The sequence below is a fragment of the Phoca vitulina genome, unplaced genomic scaffold (genome assembly GCF_004348235.1).
Source record: "Phoca vitulina isolate PV1807 unplaced genomic scaffold, GSC_HSeal_1.0 scaffold4, whole genome shotgun sequence".
Taxonomy (NCBI): domain Eukaryota; kingdom Metazoa; phylum Chordata; class Mammalia; order Carnivora; family Phocidae; genus Phoca; species Phoca vitulina.
Genome location: NW_022589707.1, coordinates 51,506,419 through 51,530,238, shown reverse-complemented (window position 1 = coordinate 51,530,238; position 23,820 = coordinate 51,506,419). Strand labels below are relative to the sequence as shown.

General features: G+C 35.8%; 1 protein-coding gene across 1 annotated transcript in view; it reads right to left on the bottom strand.

Annotated features, from left to right (window-relative positions):
- Positions 1-23,585, bottom strand: part of LOC116630646 (alkylglycerol monooxygenase-like) — a 36,461-nt gene extending 12,876 nt beyond the window's left edge. The window contains exons 1-4 of the mRNA XM_032401313.1: positions 23,456-23,585; positions 21,890-22,020; positions 10,032-10,183; positions 9,272-9,376 (exon numbers count right to left, since the gene is read on the bottom strand). Of these exons, the coding sequence (XP_032257204.1) occupies positions 9,272-9,376; positions 10,032-10,183; positions 21,890-22,020; positions 23,456-23,578 (511 nt within the window). The 5' untranslated portion in view covers positions 23,579-23,585. The remainder of the gene's footprint in view (positions 1-9,271; positions 9,377-10,031; positions 10,184-21,889; positions 22,021-23,455) is intronic.
- Between the last annotated feature and the right edge of the window lie 235 nt (positions 23,586-23,820).

Below are 23,820 nucleotides of genomic sequence, written 5' to 3'. Positions count from 1 at the left end.
TAAACTTCATAGTTTACATTAGGGTTTACTCTTGGTGATAAAAATTTATGAATTTGGGTAAATGCATAATGACACAAATCCATCATTATGATATCATACAGAGTATTTTCACTAAAGATTGTGTGTCCCACCTATTCACCCCACCTTTTCCCTTAAACTTTGGCAACCACTGATCTATTCACTGTCTTCATATTTTTGCCTTTTTTAAATTGTCTATATAGAATGTAGACTTTTCGTACTGGACTCTATATATTTGTTTCTTCCATGTCTTTTATGGCTTGATAGCTCATTTCTATCTAGCACTGAATAATATCCCATTGCCTGGATGTTCCACAGTTTATGTATTCTTTCACCTACTGAATGACATCTTGGTTGCTTCCAGGTTTTGGCACATTTGAATAAAGCTGCTCTACACACCTGTGTACAAGTTTTTGTGTGAACACGATTTTTCAAATCCTTTGCATAAATACCAAGGAGTGCAATTTCTGGATCATATATTTAGTTTTGTAAGAAACTGACAAACTATCTTCCAAAGTGGCTGTACCATTTTGCATTCCATCAGCAATAATGAGAGTCCCTATTGTTCCACATCCAGGCCAGTATTTGGTGTCATGAATGTTCCAGATTTGGACCATTCTAATAGATGTGTGGTGGCATCTCACTATTGTGTAATTTGCATTTCCCTGATTACATGATGTGCAGCATCTTTTCATATGCTTATTTGACATCTGTATATGTTCTTTGGTGAGGTGTCTATTAAGGTCAAGTGCACATCTTTCACTTTGGTTGTTGTTCTCTTACTGTTGATTTTTAAGAGTTCTTTGTGTATTTTGGATAACAGTCCCACATCAGATATATCTTTTGCAAATATTTTCTCCCAGTCTGGCTTTTCTTCTCACCCTCTTAACACTGTCTTTCACAGAGCAGAAGTATTTAATTTTAATAAAGTCCAGCTTGCCAAGTCTTTCATGCATAAGGCTTTTGGTATCATATCTAGAAACTCCTTACCATACCCAAGGTCATCTAGGTTTTCTCCTATATTATCTTCTAGGAGATATCTTCTAGTAGTTTTATAGTTTTGCACTTTACTTTTAAGTCTGTGATGCATTTGGAGTGAATTTTTGTGAATTCAGTCTGTGTATAGATTGTTTTTTGCATGTGGATGTTCAATTGTTCCAGCACTATGTGTTGAAAAGACTATACTGACTCCATTGTATTCCCTTTGCTCCTTTGTCAGACATCAGCTGGCTATATTCAAGTGAGTCTATTTTTGCACACTGTATTCTGTCCCAGTGATCTATCCATCTATTCTTTCACCAATACCACACTGTCTTGATTACTGTAGCTTTGTAGTCAGTCTTAAAATTAAGTAGTGTCAGACCTTCAACTTTGTTATTTTCCTTCAGTATTATTTTGGCCATTCTGGGTATTTTGCCTCTTTATAAACTTTCGAATCAGTTTGTCAATATCCACAAAATAATTTTCTGGAATTTTGATAGGGAATGCACTGAATCTATAGATCAAATTGGGAAGAACTGACATCTTGACAATATCAGATCTTCCTGTTTATGATCATGGAATATCTCTCCATTTATTTAGTTTTTTAACTGCATTCAGTAGAGTTTTTTTAAGTGTTCCTCACACAGATCTTGTACATGTCTCAGATTTATACATATTTTATTTTTTTTGGATACTAATATAATTTTTTTTTTTTTAGAGAGAGAGCACAGGTGGGGGCAGAGTGGCAGAGGGAGAGGAAGAGAGAGAATCTTAAGCAGGTTCCATGCCCAGCGCAGAGCCTGACATGGGGCTTGATCTCACAACCCTGAGATTATGACCTGAGCTGAAATCAAGAGTTGGACACTTAACAGACTGAACCACCTAGCTGTTCCAATGGTATTATGTTTTTAATTTCAAATTCCACTTATTTATTACCATTATAGGGAAACTACTGACTCTTGTATATTAACCTTATATTCTGCAATCTTATTATAATTGTTTATTATTTCCAGGATTTTGTTGTTATTGTTGATTCTTTTGGATTTTATACATATACAATCATCCCATCTGTAAACAAAGACAGTTTTATTTCTTCCTTCTCAGTTTGCATACCTTGTATTTCCTTTTCCTGTTGGAACATTAGCTAGGATGAAACAGAATTTTTTAATGAAATAAAAAATTAATAAAAGAGTAAGTAACTTAATGGTGAATTGGTACAGAAAGTTTCAAATTCACTGAACTATAACAATGATTTTAAAAGATGAATCATATTGTGACTTCTCAATTCACACTGAATAAAATCCACTTCTTTATAATAGTTTATGAGTTCTTGCATGATCTGCCCACACTGCCTCACATTTGTGATGCCCCTCATCCCTTGCAACATTAATCCTCCCCCATATACCTCCAGCCACAATTATTCCTTGCATTTCCTCAAATGTGCCATATATTCTCTGCCTCAGACCCTTTGCACTTGCTATTCTGTCTGCCTGGTACTCTCTTTTCCCAGAATCGTATGATTCATTCTCTTAAAAAGTTTTAGGTCTGTGCTCAAAACTCATTTTATCAGACAAATATTCTGGGTCATTCTATATAAAATTGTAATACCCAAACCTATCTGACACTTTCTATTTCTCCTAACCTGCTTTATTAATTTTACTACATATATCACATCCTGACATTATATTAGTAACCTTCATAAGACTGTTTTGGATTTTGACTGATTTGGATTTTTGAATTTTAACCTTCATAAGACTGTTTTGGATTTTGACATTTGAGTATCACATATGTCAATGGAAGTAAAAGTGTAAAGTAGGACTTCAATGAGTATTTGTTAAATAAAAAATAAACATTACTCCTCTCCTAAAATCTTCCTGGTTTCACATTACATCCATAATAAATAGGCTGTAGGGTAAAGTGGGGAGTATAGCTGAGGACTGACTTACCAGTTTTATTATTGCCAGCCTATAGGATCGTATATGACCAGAATTCTGACTAACTCCTCAATCTCTTTCCTCCAGTTCCCCAATATGATTTCTTGATATTTCTCAAATTTGTCCAGCATATTCCCTCCTTAGGTACTTTGAACCAGCAGTTTCCTCTGTGTAGGAAGCTCTTTCCTCAGCTATTCCTAGGATGCCTTCTTTACCTCATTCAAGTTTCTACTAAAATGCCACCTATCACCTCTATGAGTCCCAATAGAGGACTTACTAGACTCCTGTATCCATCATCCTCCATCCCACAGCACTCCTCACCCCCTGGCATTATATTACATATGTTTTATATCTGGGTTTCCTTCCTTTGATCACAAAGACAGTGGCATTTATTTTTTCAGTGATTAGAATTCCTAGTATACTAGTAGCTTCTCACCTAATATCTGATGAACAACTGAATACCTAGTTCATAGGGTTGTTCTTGAAGTAAATAATATAATATGTTGTATTATTAATATAAAGCACCTAGTCTAGCACCTAGCAATGTAATAAATATTAATTCAATAACAGTAATACTCAAATAGTATTTATAATGTACAAATCACTGTCCTAACTTTTTGCTCATTTAAGTTTTATAAAAACCCTATCATGTGTATAGTATTAATCCCATTTAGTAGATGAAGAAATTAAGACAGATTAATTTGTGCCAAATCTCAGTTAATAAGTGGCAACACTAGGAACTGAAATCAGATAACCTGACCCCAGAATCTATGCTTTTTAAACATTCTCCAATAGCTTTCAATAACAGTTTAGTTTTAATTATTAGCATTGTTATTTTTTTTTTAAGATTTTATTTATTTGCGAGAGAGAGGATGAGAGACAGAGAGCATGAGAGGGAGGAGGGTCAGAGGGAGAAGCAGACTCCCCGCCGAGCAGGGAGCCCGATGCGGGACTCAATCCCGGGACTCCAGGATCATGACCTGAGCCGAAGGCAGTTGCTTAACCAACTGAGCCACCCAGGCGCCCATTAGTATTGTTATTAATACTATTATTAGCATCATCTGCATTTTAAACAGAACCCCATGTGTTATCTACACTGCTTTGAGAAAAATTAATCAGTATATTCAAAAATAAGGAAATTTAAGAATTAGTGACAATGAGGACAGGGTTTCTTTTGTCAGTTTCAGAGTTCACACTACAATCATCTTTGTATTTCCCCTATTATTATTATTTTTATAACTATTACTATCTGTAATCCATAGTAGAATGAACAATCAATGGCCAGATCTGTTATTAACAAAGGTATCTCTGGTACCTAGTATAGGGTTAGTATAAAATAGGTGATCATTAAATATTTATTGAAAAAATTAATGCATGCATAAAAAGTTTATAACTGTAAAAAAGTCTCTAAGTTAGTTGATAATATTTCCAGGGATCTTCACTTAGTTACTTCTCTTAGTAATTCACAGAGCAGTTTTTCTCATTGTGCTATTTTAATATATAACATTAAATTCAGTCACAATTACAATTGTTTAATAAATGAAAGAGAATAGAATTCTACTTAATTTGGCTTTTTACGACCTAGAATGGCTGTGCTAAGGTATCATATACATACAGTAAGAGCTTTTTCCAAATTCTCCTTTTGAACAAAATTACTTGGGATAAAATGTGCTTTTCCCAGATCATATTTGGCTATCATTTCAATACAAACCTGAAGGCCACCCCAAACTTAAGTTTTTCTCTCCTCTGCCCATTTTAAACACCTCTAAATCTTCACATAAGCCTCCATCTTGCTTTCTCAGTGTTGGCACATGCATTCATTCATTCAATCATCTATTCATTTTTACTTGGTCCGTGCACTCTTCAAACATTTTCCATGTAAACATTACAAAACTGAGAGGTAAATAAAACCAGTAAAATCTATCTCAGAGAGGTTAATCCCAAGGTTATATGTGTGGTAAATAGCTGCACTACATTTTTATGCCTATATTTCTTGAAACAAATTTCAGTGCTCTCTCTGCTATGTGAGAGGCAAAGTGTACTAAGTCCTAGCACTAAAGGGAAAATAGGGCACATTCTCTGTCTCAAGCAGCATCACAAGCAGACCAAGGCTCATAAATTAATCTTTACTCCTTTGCCCTTCAGTTTCATTTTGATTACTCATTTCACAGCTTTTTTAATCCCTGGAAAATATTACCATAGCCATCCTCAAATGCTCCCAACTATTCCTGGAAATACTTCCACACTTCAGTATCAATGTTCAAAAATAGGCTGATGGAGATTCCTGAAACTCTTATTCTTTATTATCAAGTATATGACTTGCCTGTTTGATATCTCAATGCATCCATACTTTTAGCCTCTGGATGAGGGCCCAAATCTTTGTTTCAAATGTGCTTTTCATATATCACCCACATATAGAATCTAAGTACACCAAAGGAAATTCAGACTGTGGCTTTAAGGGTGACCATAACTGCTGGTGATAAAAATAAGCTATTTCTAAGAGGAAGACTCCTTCAAATGGGTCTTTCTGAGGGGAAATAATGGTAATCTTTCAGTACATATACATTTTAAGTGCTCCTATGGACAAATGTTTAGTATCAGAAGCAGAGGACTGCTTCTTTCATTAAAATGAACTCAGGAAAATGGTTGATATAGGTGACATGTTTTTTAGTAGAAAGTAATGATGAGAAATTGGAGGTCTTAGGTAAGTTGATGGGAATTCCAAGGCTCCCCTCACGGATGTTCTGAATGATGACGACTCCAAGGACTGAGAGAAAGTAATAAATCATGGGAAGAGTGAGAGGAAGTACTGTAACTTAGGCCAACGCACATTGGATGTCACCCTCAGTGATCCAATACGAATAAAATCACACTATGTTTTCAAAATAAAGAGTGAAATATAATATATAGCAAAGAGCTACAAAAAATTAGGTATGTTCTGGTATTTTTTTTAAAAAGAAACATAAATGTAGCTGAATTTAAATCACCTATTCTTCAACAGAGACCACAGTCCTCACTATCAAAAAATAAAATTCTTTTTAATCAATACATCTGCTTATTTTATTTATTTAAACTGGTAGAAGTGAAGATGGTCTAAATTCAACCCCTGTTAAAAGTCAGAAAGGAATGAAAAAAAAAAACTGAAGTTTAATAAGTCATCCACAGAGGCCCACTTAATCACCATAAAATTGTAGGAATGAATGTAAATAATTACACAAAAATTATGATCACTCACCTTATTTAGATACCGAAAGAGACAAAGAGAAACTGAACTACACAGTTCACTTGCTTAGTAAAAGAATGAAGAGTTTGAGGGGTTTCTATAGATTCTTTTTATAACAATTTTATGGATGAACATCTTTATTCCAGAAATGAACTAAATCATATTATAGCCTAAATGTGCAATCAATGCCTCAGAATGGGATATTAAAGGTATAGTCAGGGTGAACTTCAATTTACAAACCTATATAATATGTGGGGAGGTTGACTTTATCAGTCAGAATCCAATCAGGAGACAAAACCCACCAATAGTTTGAAAAAGAAAAAGTTAATATAATGAATTATTAATTGATAAAAAAAGGCGTTAACTACTGAAAGAGGGAAACAGGGAGTAGTTCAGTGGTACAGAAGTAACACCTATGAAGACAGTTATTGCCTATGGAGCTGAGAGAGAATGAACAAAGCAGGCATGTATGAATTTAGGAAAATTCCCCTCCCCCCACAACCGCCAAGTCTAAGAGTCAGACATCTTTGGAGAGGTTGTGGCTACCACAGGAACTCTGGTGGAGACAGAAAGACTTGCTAGAGTATACAGACCCCAGAGGGAGTATATTACAGGCAGTCCTCTGATGTGGTCCCCCAGAGGGCAGAGGACCCTACCAAAAGTCATAGGCTATAACTAAACTATGGGGTGAATACTACCAAGATCCCTGGGCATCAATCTGCTAAGTGCCACGTGAAAAACAGCACTCTGGAAAATGGAACAAAGCCCCTGCTGTTCTGGCTCTGCAGTATCCTCCCAATCTTTTAAATTGACAAAGCCTAACATCAAGTGAGCTTGCAAAGGAGAAATGTCTGTAGGATCCATCTCTGGTAAGTGTTTATGCTTACAGTCACAAACAATAATTTCTTGGTTCTTATTTCTAAATTGGGCTAATCATTATATCATTCTGACTTCAAACTATTCACTAAGAAATCATACTGGTGGGATTGTTTACTAATTTAACTTTTTTTGAACTCTAGGTAAAGTATGTAAATCTTAAGTACGCAACTCAACATGTTTCTTACAAGTACATGCACTCATGTAGCTACCACCCAAGACAAGACCCAAGTCCATAACTAGCACTCTGGAAGGCTCATTCTTGCTCTTGCTAAGTAGTAATCACTTACATTTTAAGTGTTCCCTTAAAAACCTTTACTCGATTTTTTACATGTTTAGTATAACTAATAGGAAAGACAAACAAAAATAATGTATCCTTTTGTATTGGAGACTAAGCGTGCCAGAAGCTACTTTTAATTTAAGACCTGTTTAATTGTGTCATTTTACATTTCTTTCTAACGATGTCAAGGCACTTTATAGAAGTTATTGTGCTCTTCTTCTTTTTCTGTAAGTTGACAATAATTGGCAACTCATTTCTCATTATTCCAGAGGAAAAGGGAATGAAATTTAGATAACATAAGAGACTCAAATATCCCTCTGTTCTTTTGTACAGGAATAGAAATCGAATACAAGTTTTTGAGAATTAACTCTTTTCCATACTCTTAATGTGAGAAAATTCTGCATTTATACAAACCAAATAACAACAACAAAACAACAACAACAAAAACCCTAAAAGTAATTTGGACTACTAAAGAAATAGTTTATATACATGTAAAAATAAAAAGTATATATTGTTTCTTCAAAACTCATAGCATTTAACATATCAACAAATGTGGAATGCAGTTTTAGTTTATTATTTTATTACAAGTAGTGAAAGGAAAGTAACACATTAAGTAGGAAAAGAGGGATTTTTCTTATATTTTAGGTCAACATTAGAATTTTAGAAGTCTTCAAACTTCTCAGTTAAATAAATTTGACTAATTAATCAGTATGACCTCAGCAACCCCAGAGCCTCAAGAAATTTGATATTATAACTTTTTCTTACTCCTGTGTACTTCTAGGTTTCTAAAAATCCATTTTAATATTTTATATTATTACCACATAAAATTTAGAAGTCAGCTATCATATTGAAGGTTGATACATTCAACTACTAATTTATTTTTTTCCTATGAGCTTTCCCTCACAAGTCAAAAGTCTTTCAATTTAGATTAGACTTCACAGCCTGAAGGTGGTGAGTATTTTTCCAGAAGGTTTTCAGATTTTTTTTAATGCCTGCCTCCACTGGATTTGGCTCAAAATTTTCTAATGGGAAGCATACTTTAAACAGCCTCGATTCCATGTATTTAATATATTATTTTACTTTATTGCTCTTCCCTAACTGAGAGCACTTAACAATACATATATTTTTAAAAGTTTTATATTTGGTAATATTTTGTTGGTTCTTTGCTTCCTGTTATAATGGGCTTTTAAAGATTAAGCGAATTTGCAGATTTCCCACACAAACACATCTGTACAGGACAGTGTGATATTAGAAGGCTCCTGAAATTAAGTAATACAACATAAATGCTTTCTGCATTACCCGTTTGTTGTATAGAAAATGAGGAAGCTTGCCAATGGGTTTATTTTAGGGAGAAAACTACTATTTTGAAATAAAATACAAAGTTTACTACATGACCATATTTTATTCCTAGTCATGTTCAATTTGGGAGTATCCTCTTGCATTTATACTCAAGGAAATGATGTCAGGGGCTGACCTATTATTTTCCAAGACAAAGGTTATCACACACAAAATAAATAACTTTTTCTAATTTATATATTCCCTTCAAATTGTTTCAATGAATTAACATTCTTTATAGTTTCATTATATGTACATGTTTAAAATACTTAACAAAAATAATGCTGCATTTAAAATTTCGCTGCCTTAAGCATAATGTTTGCCTATGTTGCTCCTATTTCCTTCATCCTTTTTTGGGAAGGATGTTTGGTCACCATACTCCTACACACATTGCTCGGTTATTCACCCTGATCTCAGGTCTCCTTGCCATCTCCCATCTACTTTGTATTATTATTCCAGATTTCTTCCTCTTCCTTCCTTCCTCCCCACCCACTCAACCCAACCACCCACTGAAATGCTCAGTTCTACTCTTCAGTAGGTTTTCAAAATTAGTACTTTCCCCCATTTCCCTTCAGAAATGCTTTTGCATGCTCTTCCTCCTTAGAGACCACTTGCTCACCTTACCTTTACAATCATTCTCCAATCTCGACTTAGCCCTACAGAGGTTTAGATTGTTTCCTGTTCTTCCATTTCCCTTTTCATAACAAAACATTTCTTTGGAACGTACAGCTACGAGTCCCAAAAAGCAGATTCAGTGAACCAGGGCAGTAAGAGGGCTTTATATTAGATGAGAAATTTTGCAAAACTATGGTAATACTGAAATGCATTATGGTTAGTGCCTAGATGATTGCATTTTCATTTGCAATGTGGACTTACTGCCAAGAACCTGCATCAAGCTTGTGTGTGACAGCACACATTACCTAGGATTCCAGAGCTCTTCTGAATGACCACTGATAACTGTGATGTGAAGTCTGATATTATGTGCAAGAGTCTGTAGACTCTACCAAGCATGTCATAATAAGAAAAATGGAAGGCAGTATATTAAAGAGTAATGCCACAGTCATCACTTTCTCAACTTTTTAACAAGTTAGATACAAGAGGTAACATTTTAGGTAACATTTATTTTAGGGAGAGGTATTTCTCCCTAAAATAAACCCATTGGTAGAGGTGTGAAAAATGTATCTCTAATAATTTCACTTTTTTTCAAAAATGACTAGATTGTTTCCACTTAAATTTCAAACGAAACTTTCATCATTAATCTTTATAGGCTATAAAATAAGCCATGTTATTCATTTATTCATTCATTCAGTATTTACTGAATACCTACTATGAGCAAAACACAACTCAACATAAATTATCAATAAAACCTTGATTTGCAACTTACCATGGGCCATGCGATGGAACCAGTAGTAGCCAAAATCAACTCCTAAGAAAGTTAAATACCAAGTCCATGGAGAATGCCAAGGCAAACTGAGGAGCCTGTAGTTCTCCCAGATATAAATGTAAGTGGTCAGTTCGATGCTCCTGGAAAACAAGCTGGAAAAATAAAATTCACAGACAATGATTATACCACATTTTAAGTGTAAAATTATGCTAAAACATTTTAGGTAACATTTAAAAATTAGGGTATTCATATATAAAAATAAAATTCTTTCTCTCTTCTTTTTTTCTCACTGTCCTATCCTACCGTTTAAAAGGCTCAATTTCACATGGTGCCTCATAGTTATCATGAATGCCAGCTATTTACACTCTCAATTTCATGGAATTTAGGATGCCATTCTTTTTTTTAATGTCTCTTAAAATACTTCCATGGAACCCATTCAACATAAATATGACAAAGCTACAACTTACTTTCGGTGACTTTCCTTTACAAATCTTAATGAAGAGCACAATAAGGGTGCTTTATAAAGGAACTGTAAAAGGTATAAAGTTTAAAGGGGACTGCAGAAATGCCTACTGCCTTAAAATATGTTAATCCCATAAAATTTGCCTTTAGATTAAAGTTGCTTCTGGCTAACTCTTCTCTTTATTTCTCTCTATTCCCTCCTTCTGTCTTTGGCACACACACATATACACATACTTTTATGTTTTTAGATGTTAGAGTTAGGATCACAAATTGGATTCTCATAGCATTTCAATAATTCTTGTAGTAATATAAATTACAACTCTCAAGATATAAGGGAATAATGTGTTCCTAGAAATAAAGTATAAAAACCTAGTTACCACAATAGGTATCACATTATACCAGAGCGCTATTTTTTTTTTTTTTAAACGTCTTATTTGTTCACGTCAGCGAAGGAGAGAGAGCCCAAGCAGGGGGGAGCTGCAGGCAGAGGGAGAAGCAGGCTCCCTCCTGAACAAAGAGCCTGATGTGGGACTCGATTCCAGGACCCTGGGATCATGACCTGAGCTGAAGGCAGATGCTTAACCAACTGAGCCACTGAGGCATCCCTCAGAGTGCTATGGTTGAGAAGATGAGAAATAGGTGTTGGTGAGTATGTGGAAAAAAGGGAACCTTCGTGTACTGTTGGCTGGAATGTAAATTGGCACAGCCACTGTAAAAAACAGTATGGCAGTTCCTCAAAAAATTAAAAATAGAAATGCCATATGATCTAGTAAGTCCACTGTTGGGTACTCACCAAAGAAAATGAAAACACTAATTTGAAAACATACATGTATCCCTTTGTTTATTGCAGCTTTACTTTCAATAGATGAGATATGGAAAAAACCCAAGTGTCCATCAGTAGATGAAAGGATAAACATAATGTGGTAAATAGGGGCAACTGAGTGACTCAGTTGGTTAAACGTCTGCCTTTGGCTCAGGTCATAATCCCAGGGTTCTGGAATTGAGCCCCGCATCGGGCTACCTGCTCAGTGGTTAGTCTGCTTCTCCCTCTCCCTCTGCCCCTCCCCACCCCACTTGTACTCTCTCTCTCACTCTGCTCTCTCTCTCAAATAAATAAATAAAATCTTAAAAGTTGTGGTAAATATATACAACGGAATATTACAGGACCATAAAAAGAATGAGATCTTGCCATTTGGGACAACCACAGATGGACCTAGAGAGGACAATGTTTAATGAAATAAATTAGATAGAGAAAGACAAATACTACATGATTTCACTTACATGTGGAATCTAAAAAACAAAATAAACAAAACTTTTAAAAAAGATTCATAAATACAGAAAACAAACTAGTGGTTGCCAGCAGCGGCGGTTGGGGGGATGGATGAAATAGGTGAAGGGGATTGAGATTTAATTTAAACTTCTAGTTATAAAATAAATGTCAGGGGATGAAAACTACAGCATAGGAAATACAGCCAATAATACTGTAATAACTGTGTATGGAGACAGACGGTAACTACACTTATCATGGTGAGCACTGCATAATATATAGAACTGCAGAATCACTATGTTATACAACTGAAACGAATATAAAACACTGTATGTCAACTAGGCATCTATTTTAAAACAAATCTTTTAGGGGCACCTGGGTGGCTCAGTCAGTTAAGCATCTGCCTTCAGCTCAGGTCATGATCCCAGGGTCCTGGGATGGGAGCCCCGCATTGGGCTCCCTGCTCAGTGTAGTCTGCTTCTCCCTCTCCCTCTGCCTCTCCCCCCTGCTCATGCTTTCTCTCTCACGCTCACTCTCTCTCTCTCAAATAAATCTTTAAAAAAAATTTTTTTCAAAATCTAGTTAAAAGAAATAATTGTTTTTAAAACCCAGACACCAGAATATGCCTTGCCACCTATGCTTCCAAGTTTCTGTACATTATTATTTCAAGAACTTTCCAAAAAATACATCATATACTTCAATTTTATTAAGTGTAACATTTTCTCTTGGAATTATCTGTGATCAAATTTAAGTTTAAACTAAAGATAAGAATTCCTTTATCACTTCTATAAATTTGGTTGAATGGACGTTTTCTTTTATATTTATCATTAATATGTAAAATAAATCAATCATTCTATTTAATAAAGATTCATTTATAAACCATGAACAAATGAGGAAATTGTTAAACATTCTAATTTTAAATAAAAGCTGAAGAAGCTCAAATTGGTATGTTATTAAAATTCACCATTTTAGTAGTATTTCCCTCTACACAGTGAGTATGTATGAATTAGCATGTAACTGAGTCTTTTGAAGATATGGGCCTTTAATTTTAATCTACTTTTAACCTTATGATATGACTGTAACTATGATTTAATAACATTAAAATTGTCTCATATGTTGAATGCTTCAAGTTATTAATCTGTGACATAAAACACCAGGTCACTTCACAACAGCATTAATACAAATAATGAATAGAAATGTCAAATGCCTACATTTTTGAAAAGGACTACTCATTATCAGATCTTAAAACCCAATTTTCAATTTGATATTATTGTTGGTTCTTAAATTAGCCCCTCTATGTGGAGAGCAAGGAGAAACCAAAGAAAGTGGCAAACCACTCCAGAATGGTGGGTGGTAGTTTTAATAAGCAAAGAAATTTACATAGAAGGCTTGTCTTGGGCAGCTCAAGATAAGTAGATCTCTGTACCTGCCTGCTAGTCACATATTCAGTCCAGATGATCTCAACACCTTACTCTCTGAAGGCTTCATCCTTAAAACAGCTGCTAGTACGGGAATAGTAGCAGAATATACATTCCAAGGACAGCAGAAAGGTAAGGAGACTCTGATTGCCCGAGTCCTGTTCGAGGGTCACCCAGTGGATACATCCTCTCAATGATCTTCTCCAACAATTATATGGCTAGAAAGAGCAGTTTTGTCCCTGAGTGTGAGTCTTGACCAAAGGAAACTGCCTATGCAGAATTCCTGTCACAACCCAGGCCATGCCCTGGATATTTCAGAATCCCTATCAAAATGGCTCTGGGCTGCTTGTAGGAACTGCATGGGCCTCTTTCTTGGTCCAGTCCTCCAGAGAGCCAACCTATGCAGGTGTGTAAACTATTATACATGACAAGGTAATCCAGAGTGGCTGTTTTAGATAGGCAGACAGAACTGGGACAAGCATTCTGGGATGTTCACATACAAGAGTTTGGGGTCTGTCATGAGATAGAACAGGCTATGGGCCAGGGACTCCCACACTGTTCTGGAACTCTGAGGAATCCAAAAACTCAAAATGTAAAACTTGTTATCCAGTTTGTTATCCATGTTATTTATTATTGTGCTCATGGCAAATTATGCTCAGAGACTGTCTTTGCTAATAATTTATTTAAGGCAGGTTTACTGTGGGAATTATAATTTATAATAATAATATCTCACAAGCCAGTAGCATACAGGATCATGCCTCTTAATAAGTCAGTAAATAAATAAAAACTCCAAACCAGTGACAGATTAATTACACTATTGTTTTAGGCGAAGGGGAGATGGAAGAAATAAAGTCCAGATTTAGTGAACCCTTTCTATGGGTTGGTTCTTGGGAGAATTAGCTGAGCCAACCAAGAACTGATGTCTAGCTGCCAGCACAAATTGAAAGTTTTGCTGGCAGAACAAAGGCACCAGTGTTGGTGGGCAAGATGATTTCTTTCATGGGGCGGCTGCACGGTTTCCACCACTGCCAGCAAAGAGTAGCCGTGCCATGGCAGGAGCTCATGTCCCACGGTCTTCAGTGAGCGATTTAGGTCAGCAAAGAGTAGCCTTGCGCAGGCTGAATGTTTGCTTTAAGTCCTCACAAATTCTTGATATTTAAAGGTTAAATGTCCATTACATATTATGTTTATATCGAAAACACTCAGTAGCACAGCAATTATGATGACATTGTCCTGACAAGGCTTCCTCAATGTAAAGAAATTTACTCTTAGATCAAAGCAACTTCACTTGAGCCTTAAAAAAGCAGATCTGCAATCATGACAAACTAATACATAACATTTATCAAGGTGGGGACAGAACAAATTTTATCTTAAAGCATGTTAGCTTGGTTGGCAACTTTCATATGCTTAGACAAGGGCTTCTTAACAGTGTCACTGCTGACATTTATTCAAGATTGTGCTTTGTTGTTGGGGTCTGTTCCATGGAAACAGTTACTCAAATTATGAAATCTCAAGATTGATCCCTAGTATCCATTAATAGAGGATTAACCATATAAAATTCAACTCTTAGGTTAAAAAAATAGTGAATAATATCAATTTTGTTTGGTTCAATCTAACAATTTTTCTAAAATAGGGGTTCTAAACTTTGGTATTATTCCCATTTGGGCCATATAATTCTTTGTTGTGAGGGCCTGTCCTGTGAATTGTAGAATGCTTAGCAGCATCTCTGCGTCTCTATTTTTTTAAAAGATTTATTTATTTATTTTAGAGAGAGAGAAAGAGAGGGAGGGAGAGCAGGGGAGGGGCAGATAGAAAGGGAGAGAGAGAATTCCAAGCAGACTCCTCACTGAACATGGAGCCTGGTGCAGGGTTCAATCCCACAACCTGAGATCATGACCTGAGCCGAAAGCAAGAGTCAGATGCTTAACTGACTGAGCCACCCAGGTGCCCCCTGGGTCTCTATTTACTAGGTACTGGTAGCACAGCCCTGCAACCCCCTTATGACAACAGAATGTCTACATATCTCTTGAGGGACAAAATTGTCCCACTCAATAACCCTAAAAAAGACTGATCCAGGAGGAAAAAAAAAAAATGAAACTTAGAAAGTATAACAGAAAGTTGAAATCATCTATAGCTTTTTACATAAGCTTTAGTACATGCTGTTAAGGCAGATCCACTTACGGATTCACTGAATCATTCAATAAATTCAAGTTAAGGGTCTGCTGGGTGCCAGGTACAACACGAGACGGGGAGGACACACTGGTGAACAAGGCACTCAGAATCACCTGGCTCACCAATGTGCCATCCATTCAGAACCTTGTTTTAAAAGGTGCTATCTCGTTTGTCAGTTCCACAGACAGTTGAAATAGGCTTTAAAGACACTAAGACTTTAATAAAAGAAAGAGGGGCCCTGGAAAACTTCCACTTACAAAACAAAGAGAACCTGCCTGCAATTGAAATACTTTTTTATTTCCTGTACAGGTGCCAGGTCTTGAGCAGACAACCAATTTATTACTCTGTCAACTTACTTATTAGGGTTGACACAAATCGAGCTGAAATATGCCTGACATACTACAGTCAAGACTTTTTTTTTTTCACACTTTAGCAAGAAGCCAAACCTTCCCCAAAGCAAAGGGAAAGAGGGGAAAAGCTGTGGGAGTTAAATTCCCTGCTTTCTATCAGCAAGATGAATATGATCCTCTTCCATTATAAATGGGAAAAAACAGCCATGAAGTGCCCACAACTAAAAACAATTCAGCAAAGGGATACAGCTGGGAAATGATTATCAAGCTCTGGAAAGCCCTTGATTGCAGGAAATAGCACCTACATTTTCAAAAATGTTCCCACCAGACCCTGAATCATAAACCAAAGCTCCTTCCTCTTTTTCTTCCCAATTCCTCTGTCCTCTCCCAGCCCTGACCCCCAGCATATGACTCTGCACTGTGGAATTCAAACTTCAACTCTCTAAACTCCATCCTGTGGGAAGAGACATATGTAATATGTATGAATGTAGTGAGCTTACTTTATCATGTGGAGATGAAATTTTGGGAGGCAGAGGGGTTTTGCATACCAAATACTAGATCCTTTTTACTCAATAAGTTTGAATGCAAGACAAAGAAAATGGCCTAAATATAAGGAGACATGAGAATCCTCTAATCAGCAACCTGCCTTTATAGAGGCTTTCCTCCCATTGTCGTTTTTTCTTCATAATTTCTCCCCAAAGAGTTACTTTCTCTTGTGTCTGAGGTATGTCTTTGGTAAACGAAAGGTGGCATTTTTTTATAACATTTCTCTCAAAACTAGAAAATTGTCCTGTCAATGTTCAGTTACTATAAAATCTGGCGAGGTACGAAATTGCTATGCCTGGACTGATTGTGAAGTTTTAAAAAAGATGAAGTTAATTTATAATGTTGAGACTTAAAAAGGATCAGTGCATTAGAATAAATATTAATTGGAGATTGAGAATTACAAAGCTATGCAGTTCTCAAAGTCATCTCAGTTTGAATGTACCCATCACCAAAAGCAGAAAGTTAACATTGGATATGTTGTCCACCCTTCAGCATCTCAGGGCTAATTTAAGGTATGAGAAAATTAGGCTAAAAGGACCCTAAAATTCTCTAACTCTCAAATACTCCCATGCTCTAATCATTCATCAAGTGAAATTTGATGTAATACTCTTATTTTAAACTTAAAATTTCAAAGAGACTTTCGAAGTGAAATTTTGTACTCAGTACTCATGGATATCTGCCAATTTATACTATTTCATCATTGTCATTAGAACTGTGTGTACTGTCTGATTTGGCCAGATAATGCAAAATTGAAGAAAATCAATAGGACATTTTTGTTTCTAATAATGCTGTCTTATAAATCAGAAAATAAACCAATATTTGAATGGGATCATTCTACATCTCCTTTCAAACTTCACGAAGTTATAAACAAATATAGTTGGACTAGTACATACCGATTTTTTCCAAGAAATTTTATTGTTTATTTATTTCAAAATCTCTTAAACCTAGTCCAGGGACTTGCCCTATCTGTAAAGCTACTGCCACTTTTGCTCCATCTAGTGGAATATTGATTTTCGCTCCGTATTAACAGAATACGTAATACAACCTTTACCTCCTGAAGACAGATAACATCTGTACTGCTTTTTCTTACTGTGAAATGACGTTACATTGATGAAGCAATCACTTAATTTCTTTTTATAACAACCACAAAAACCATAGACCTTTATAAATACAACGTAGTAAATTTGGAAGAAGCAAATTTGCTACATTCTTTACTTTGCACGAAGTAAATTACTTGAAGTAATTCCATTTCTCTATTGAGCAAGTGCAAGGAAGCTTGCTTGCATCATTAGGGAAGGTTAGTCTAATAGCAATCTCTGAAGTTCCACAATTAACAACAAAGACAAAGTCTATTTATAAAGTCTGAGGTAAAAGTTAAGAGGAAATGAAGCCTTCTCCATAGCAAATATAATTAACAAACCAACAAGTTTTAAAAATGTATTTTCTTCCCCTGGAGTGTTAATAAAAAGTTACATTAATATAGTAATAGTAATAGTAAAATATCATTATTAATATTACATAAATGCATTTATATCTTATCTGGACAATGAATAGCTATTGCTTCAAGTCCTCATCCAACATGACAGGCACTGATCTGTTAGTAGTCTGATGTCGCCAAAGGCAGTACTACTGCTGATACTACGGTCTAGTATAAAAACCCAGTATACAATTTTCCTTTATTCTCCAATCCCACCCCAAGGAGTCAAAGTATTTTAAAGAAGTTTAATTTCCTCCTCTTTAATTTTTTTTTTTAATGAATTGAAACTTTCTTGTCAGGAATGGAAAATTCCATGGCAGTCATGGCCAGTAAAACGGTGCCTATGTATGTTTCAACATTGTGGAGCTAGCTCCATAGTAAAAATTGGCAACAACCCATATGTATTAAAAGTGGAGTGTCCCCAACTTATTTGAAAATTTACCTACTTAAATTATCCCTCAACCTATTGCAATTTGATTTATAATCTGCTGTTTCAACAGACTAAATGAACCCATTAAAAACAAACACACTGTAGATATTTATATCGGGAATAAAATTTCTCTGGGGAGGATGCAATTTATGGAAGCAGAAACATTGGAAGGAAGTAACAAATTGAGGTCCTGGTTTTCTAATGAAGGATTGGAAATTGAGTTCTGCTTAAATAAGCAGGAAAAAAAAAAAAAGAGATGTGATTATTTTTCACTCATTAGCATTTAAGTCGGTAGCAGGATATTTCACAAGTTTTAGATAGATTTTTTAAAAGTAGATTTAGTAAGTATTTTGTTAAGTTTAATTTTTATAGTCACATATGCAAGTAATTGATAGAAAGGCAGATTATCTACATATGCTCCACTGCATTTAACTATGATAAATAAAAATATCTGTCTATAACTTCAGAACTAGATTCTAACGAGGAAGAGTCTGCCTACTAGATTCCAGAAGAACAAAACAGATGCAGGTCTGCCCAGAATCTGGTTCTTAGGCCAGATGGACTTTTATTACACGTCATGGGCTGTCTGACAGACTTATAAACAAGATATAATCTTGTCTATGATTAATATTTTCCCTTATATAAATATTTGAAAGACACAGTATGTATCTTTTCTATCAATGTGCTAAGTATGCTACTAATCTTCAAGATATTTTGAATTTTATGCATTAATGAAATTGAGATCCTCAAACAAACATTGTTTTTCCTCGAAGTCTGCATACAGCATTTCCATTACATGAAAGGCAAAGTGGAAAAACATGTTCATGGTTTCACTTTGATTTCCACAACTTCTTTTGTCAGAGGCCACATGCCTACTTGGAATTATTATCCAAAGTGTAATTCCTCACAAGCAGACTAATAAATGGTATAGTACCATTTTCCTCACAATTATGTATTTTAAGAATTTGGCAAGCCCCTGTTGCTGGTGTAGAAAATGAAATTAGTCCCTTGGAGAGGATATGATCAGTGCCGTGTTAATCTAACCTTCAGCTGTTAATGATTTGCATGAGGATTCCCCCTGATGCTGAAATATTGTTTTAAGAGTTCCTGTCTTTTGCTGAAAGGGGACTGAGTGGAGTTGATCCTATGGATCTGCTTTCCTTCTCCGCGCCTGTGTGTGTGCGCGCGCGCACGTGCTTAATAGGAACAAAATAAATGAAAATATTTTAAAATGTCTTTTTCAGATAATTTGCTTTGCTGAAATGCTTTAGGTAAAAGGTTATAAAAGATAAAATCCTTGCAAAACTTACAAAATTATCCACATTTCATAATTTAGAATTGCTGGCCACACCTACAAAAACAACAACAACAAGCAATTTGCTGTTCCCGTTCAAAATACAACTATGGAAAAATATGATCCACATTCAAGTTCACAACTTCTTTCAAAGGGCACCAGGGTGAACAGATTGTGTCAGCTTAAAGAGTGTTCTGGGGAGTGGGCTGTGAAGGAAAGGCGCTGCATGTTTCCATCCCAGAAGGACTGCTTTGTTTTGGTCTCTCACTTTCTCTCCCTCTCCCTCTCCCTCTCCCCCTCCCCCTCTCTCTCTCCCTGTCTCCCTCCCTCTCCTCTTTTAGTAATCATATATATATTTGATTCTTGTGTACCTGTTAAAACTCTGTGCCCTTTTTATCACACTGCTGAGCAGAAATATAGTACTAAGGATGCAGTTTCTATTTCTAGTAGTTATCATGTTATGATAAGAGAATAATCTAATTCCACTTGTGACCAAAGTCCAACCTGAAAAAGTAAAAGTCTTGCTGAAGCATTCACTCAACTTGATGTCTCCTTGAGTTCTTAATAAATTCATTCCAGCTCAACAAAATATGGGATCCCTAATTGTACCTGCAGGGCACCTCTCAATTATCAAGTTATTCTTACAGTTCATCAACTGTCTGATTTCCATGAACTTGTACACTTAACTTCCTCAAAATAAACTACAGTAACCAACTGGGTAGTTTTCAATAATCAAATCTACATATCCTTTCAGTATGCTGAATATATTTCTTGCTCAATTCTGCTCAAGGGAGACATGAAATAGAGGAACTTATGTATAATTTTATAAACTCTTATTTAGCATATTAGGGGAATTAACTGCCAATAACTTGGGATATTATCCTCTGATTCTGACAGCAATGTGCAACCATATGAGATTTTCAGAGTCATTATTATGATGATTATCAAAATTATTACTATTATTATTTAATACCCATTAGCCTACTTTTCCACGGTAACATTTATGAAAGAAGTTTTACTCTTAGGTTTACTTCCTATCTAAACAATTTTATGCAAGTGTATAAAATTATTCTACCTTTTCTCAGTTATCTTTAAGTTTTTATTTTTAAAAATCCACCTTGGTTTCCCACTGAGTAGTTCACAGAAACATTCCAAAGCAATGAGCACTGGTCAGAAGTAAAGCTCTTAAAAAAGTAAAAGAAGCAATGGGTGGGAAGTAGCAGAGCACAGAGTTCAGCAATGCAGAGCACAGAGTTCTAAGGGAATCTTCCCTCACCCTCTGCCCCTTTGGTAAAGTCTCATGCACTGAAGAGCCTCCCATGCATTGCTTTCTGCTCTGCCTACATTATAATTTACTCTTTCTAAAAAGTAGTAGGTCATTTATTGTTTACTGTTTTGTTCCTTCATCATCTCATCTTATCATCAATATAACACTATAAAAATATTAAATTTAAAAAAAATCTAGGATATACCAGACATCATTCCAGGCATAGGAGTTAAAATTATGAAGAAAGATCCCTCTTGCTCTCAAGTTGCATGAAATTTATCAGGAAGGACTGGGGAAAAAAACAGGTAAGCATAATGCCCTGTGACATTCTGTATCTGGGGTAAGCACAAGATTCCATGGGACCATAGTGAAGTGATGCCTAAAGCAGTGTTGGAGGACAGAGAAGATTTGCTGCATAGTGTGACTCTTCAAGAGAAGTCCATGCTTAGACTTAAGAAATGAATCAGAGTTAGCCACATGAATGGCCTTCCAAGCAGAGGGACGCATGTGGGACATCTGGGCAATGGCAAGCAGTAGAGTATGAAGGAAGAAATATTGCAAAGGCAGAAGGAGAATGAAGGGAGAAAAAGTAAGGGTAGAGAGACAAAGGCTTCTATAGATCAGGAAAAAAATTCAAACATTATCCTTAGGCAACATGGAACATGTAAAGAATTTTCACCAGATCCACATTATGGAAATGTTTGGCTAAAAATGAAGTAGCACTAGAAACAGGACTAGAGACCACTCGGGAGACCACGCAGTAATTCAAAGCTTTCTGTGATCTTTACTAGAGAGTGTCTGTACCCCAGATTGCATAGCATGGGAATCTGGCGGAGGCAAAATTAACTTCCCAGTAGATAACTAGACCATAACTCAGGGTTGGGACTAGGGTAAGGCAAGTGAAGCAGTTACCTTGGGCACAAAATTTAAGGGGGCAGAAATAAAATCAGTAATCAAGATAAATAATATTTAGAGCAATTATCTTTAACAATGAATACAAAAACAAATCCACGGTGAACGAAATATCAAGAATTTAAATAATGACAGTAACTGGATACTTTGGGGGTATATGTAGATATGTGAAAACAGACTAACTTCCCATACAGTGGGTTCCTTTTCCATCTTATTTAGAGAATTTCAGTTTATTCACTCAGTGTGGCTAACAACTAACTCACCTTGGAAGCCGAGAAAAAATGCCGGCTGATATTGATGTCAATGCATCATCCAAACGACCTGGTGGTTTCCCTTTGAGAATCCAGCTGACGACCAGTTCAAGAAGCATTAAGGAAATGAAAAATGGGGTTGCCTGGAAAAGGAAATGGCACAAAAAAGATGCTATTGTGCTTGGTATGAAATTCTTCCACATTTCCTGATTAGTCATTCCAGAAGAGGGAGGCCCAGAGTGACATCTCATAGCAGGAGAAGGTATATACTTATCCTAGAGGATCATTTCCTCCCAACAGGCAAAGAAATCTGATTATTTCAGACATATACTAAACAGGTGCTCAAAATCTATCATCCAATTTGGAAATGAAATATAACCATAGATGTAACCATGATAATTCTGCCAAGAAAACAATAAGCTGGGGGGGGGGGTGAGTTTTGAGTTAGATCTAAAAAAAAATACATTTTAAAATAAGTTCAATAATCAGATGTTTATTATCTCCATGATTAAGACAGATCCTCTTTGAAAGGCTTCACTTAGGATACACATATTTCTAGTTACTCATATTAGAATTGCAGGAATGACAAAATTGAAACTGTAGGAACAAAGCATTTTCTTCCAAGTATTTCAGAGAATATGATCATTTAAAATGTGTATTTAAAACATCATTCAAATTTTATTCACTCAGACTTAGTTTTGTGCTATAATAAGTGTTTTTAGGCTCCACTACAGATGATAAATACTGAGCAAAGTTTGGTGTTAAAATAGAAAAATAATGATTTATGAAGATGTGAGTACCACATTTTTCTTCTTAAAAAACTAGGGAAGGAATAATATCAAATCCTGAAAAAGTTAGGTTTTACTCACTTGGAAGCTGGTCATGAGTTCTGAAGTTTTCTAAACTGAAGTCCCAAGAACATATTCTCTGATGTCATTTTTTTCCCCCTTATTTCTGGTCTGAACTAGTAAGTGTTATAGGAACAACTTTGACAGGGTGGGGAACTTAGGTATTCAAGTTCTAATTCTGGATATTTCCACTTCTAATCATAGCCAGGAACCAGAAGTAAAAAGTACCTCTGAACACTTCAGAATTTCAAAGAAAACTTGGTTCAAGTTCAAACTTAGGAAGTCAGAGTTGGACTCAGTCAGCTCTGTATCCATTCTGCAGAACTACTCTACCAAATTGAAGAGGAAATAGTTTCCTGGGAGGTGGTTTGCCCTTTAAAACCAAAATTGTTACAAAGTTTACTGATGTCATATAACCATTTGACACTGAGCTTCTGACAACTAAATTTGTAACACCACTGTGGTCTAGGAAAACTTTGTAAAGCTTTATCATATTCTGTAGTGACATATCCAAGGAGAAGAGTTTAGTAGGAGAAACTGGTTATTGATATTGTACAGAAATTCAATTCAAGTAGAAATTCTAATGTTGCTCTGTGCCTTTATAAAGCTGAATTATTTTTTATTAGAATTTAATAATTTGAAGAACGAAAGTGAACAAAACCCCAGGATGTGTTTAACGTACTTCTTATTAAGACAAAAGCAACAGTGGCCTTTTCCCAGATAGTCTCACCTGCTTTACATAATCAGGCACCTCTTCCAGGGTTTGGAATGACGTTTCATTGGGCTTCATCATATAAAAGATCATGCGAATTCCCTGGGAAACTGAAACATCCTGTTGGGCTTCTGGGTTCATGTCTGCCCTTGTCTGATTCCCAGCTGGAGAATATTTGTGATTCAGTGGTTGAATCCAGAGGCTGAACAAAGAGCTGAACTGCACAGAACAAGCCCTTAGTCAGAGAACAGCTAGAAACAAAGCTCCACGGAGAACACAGCCAACAGAGGATTCTGTGTAGAGAGACAGGAAAACACAGGCACCAAGAAAGAGTTCAGAGTTCAGTGGGTGTAGGACACGTGAGGGAGGGAAAGGGGAGGAAT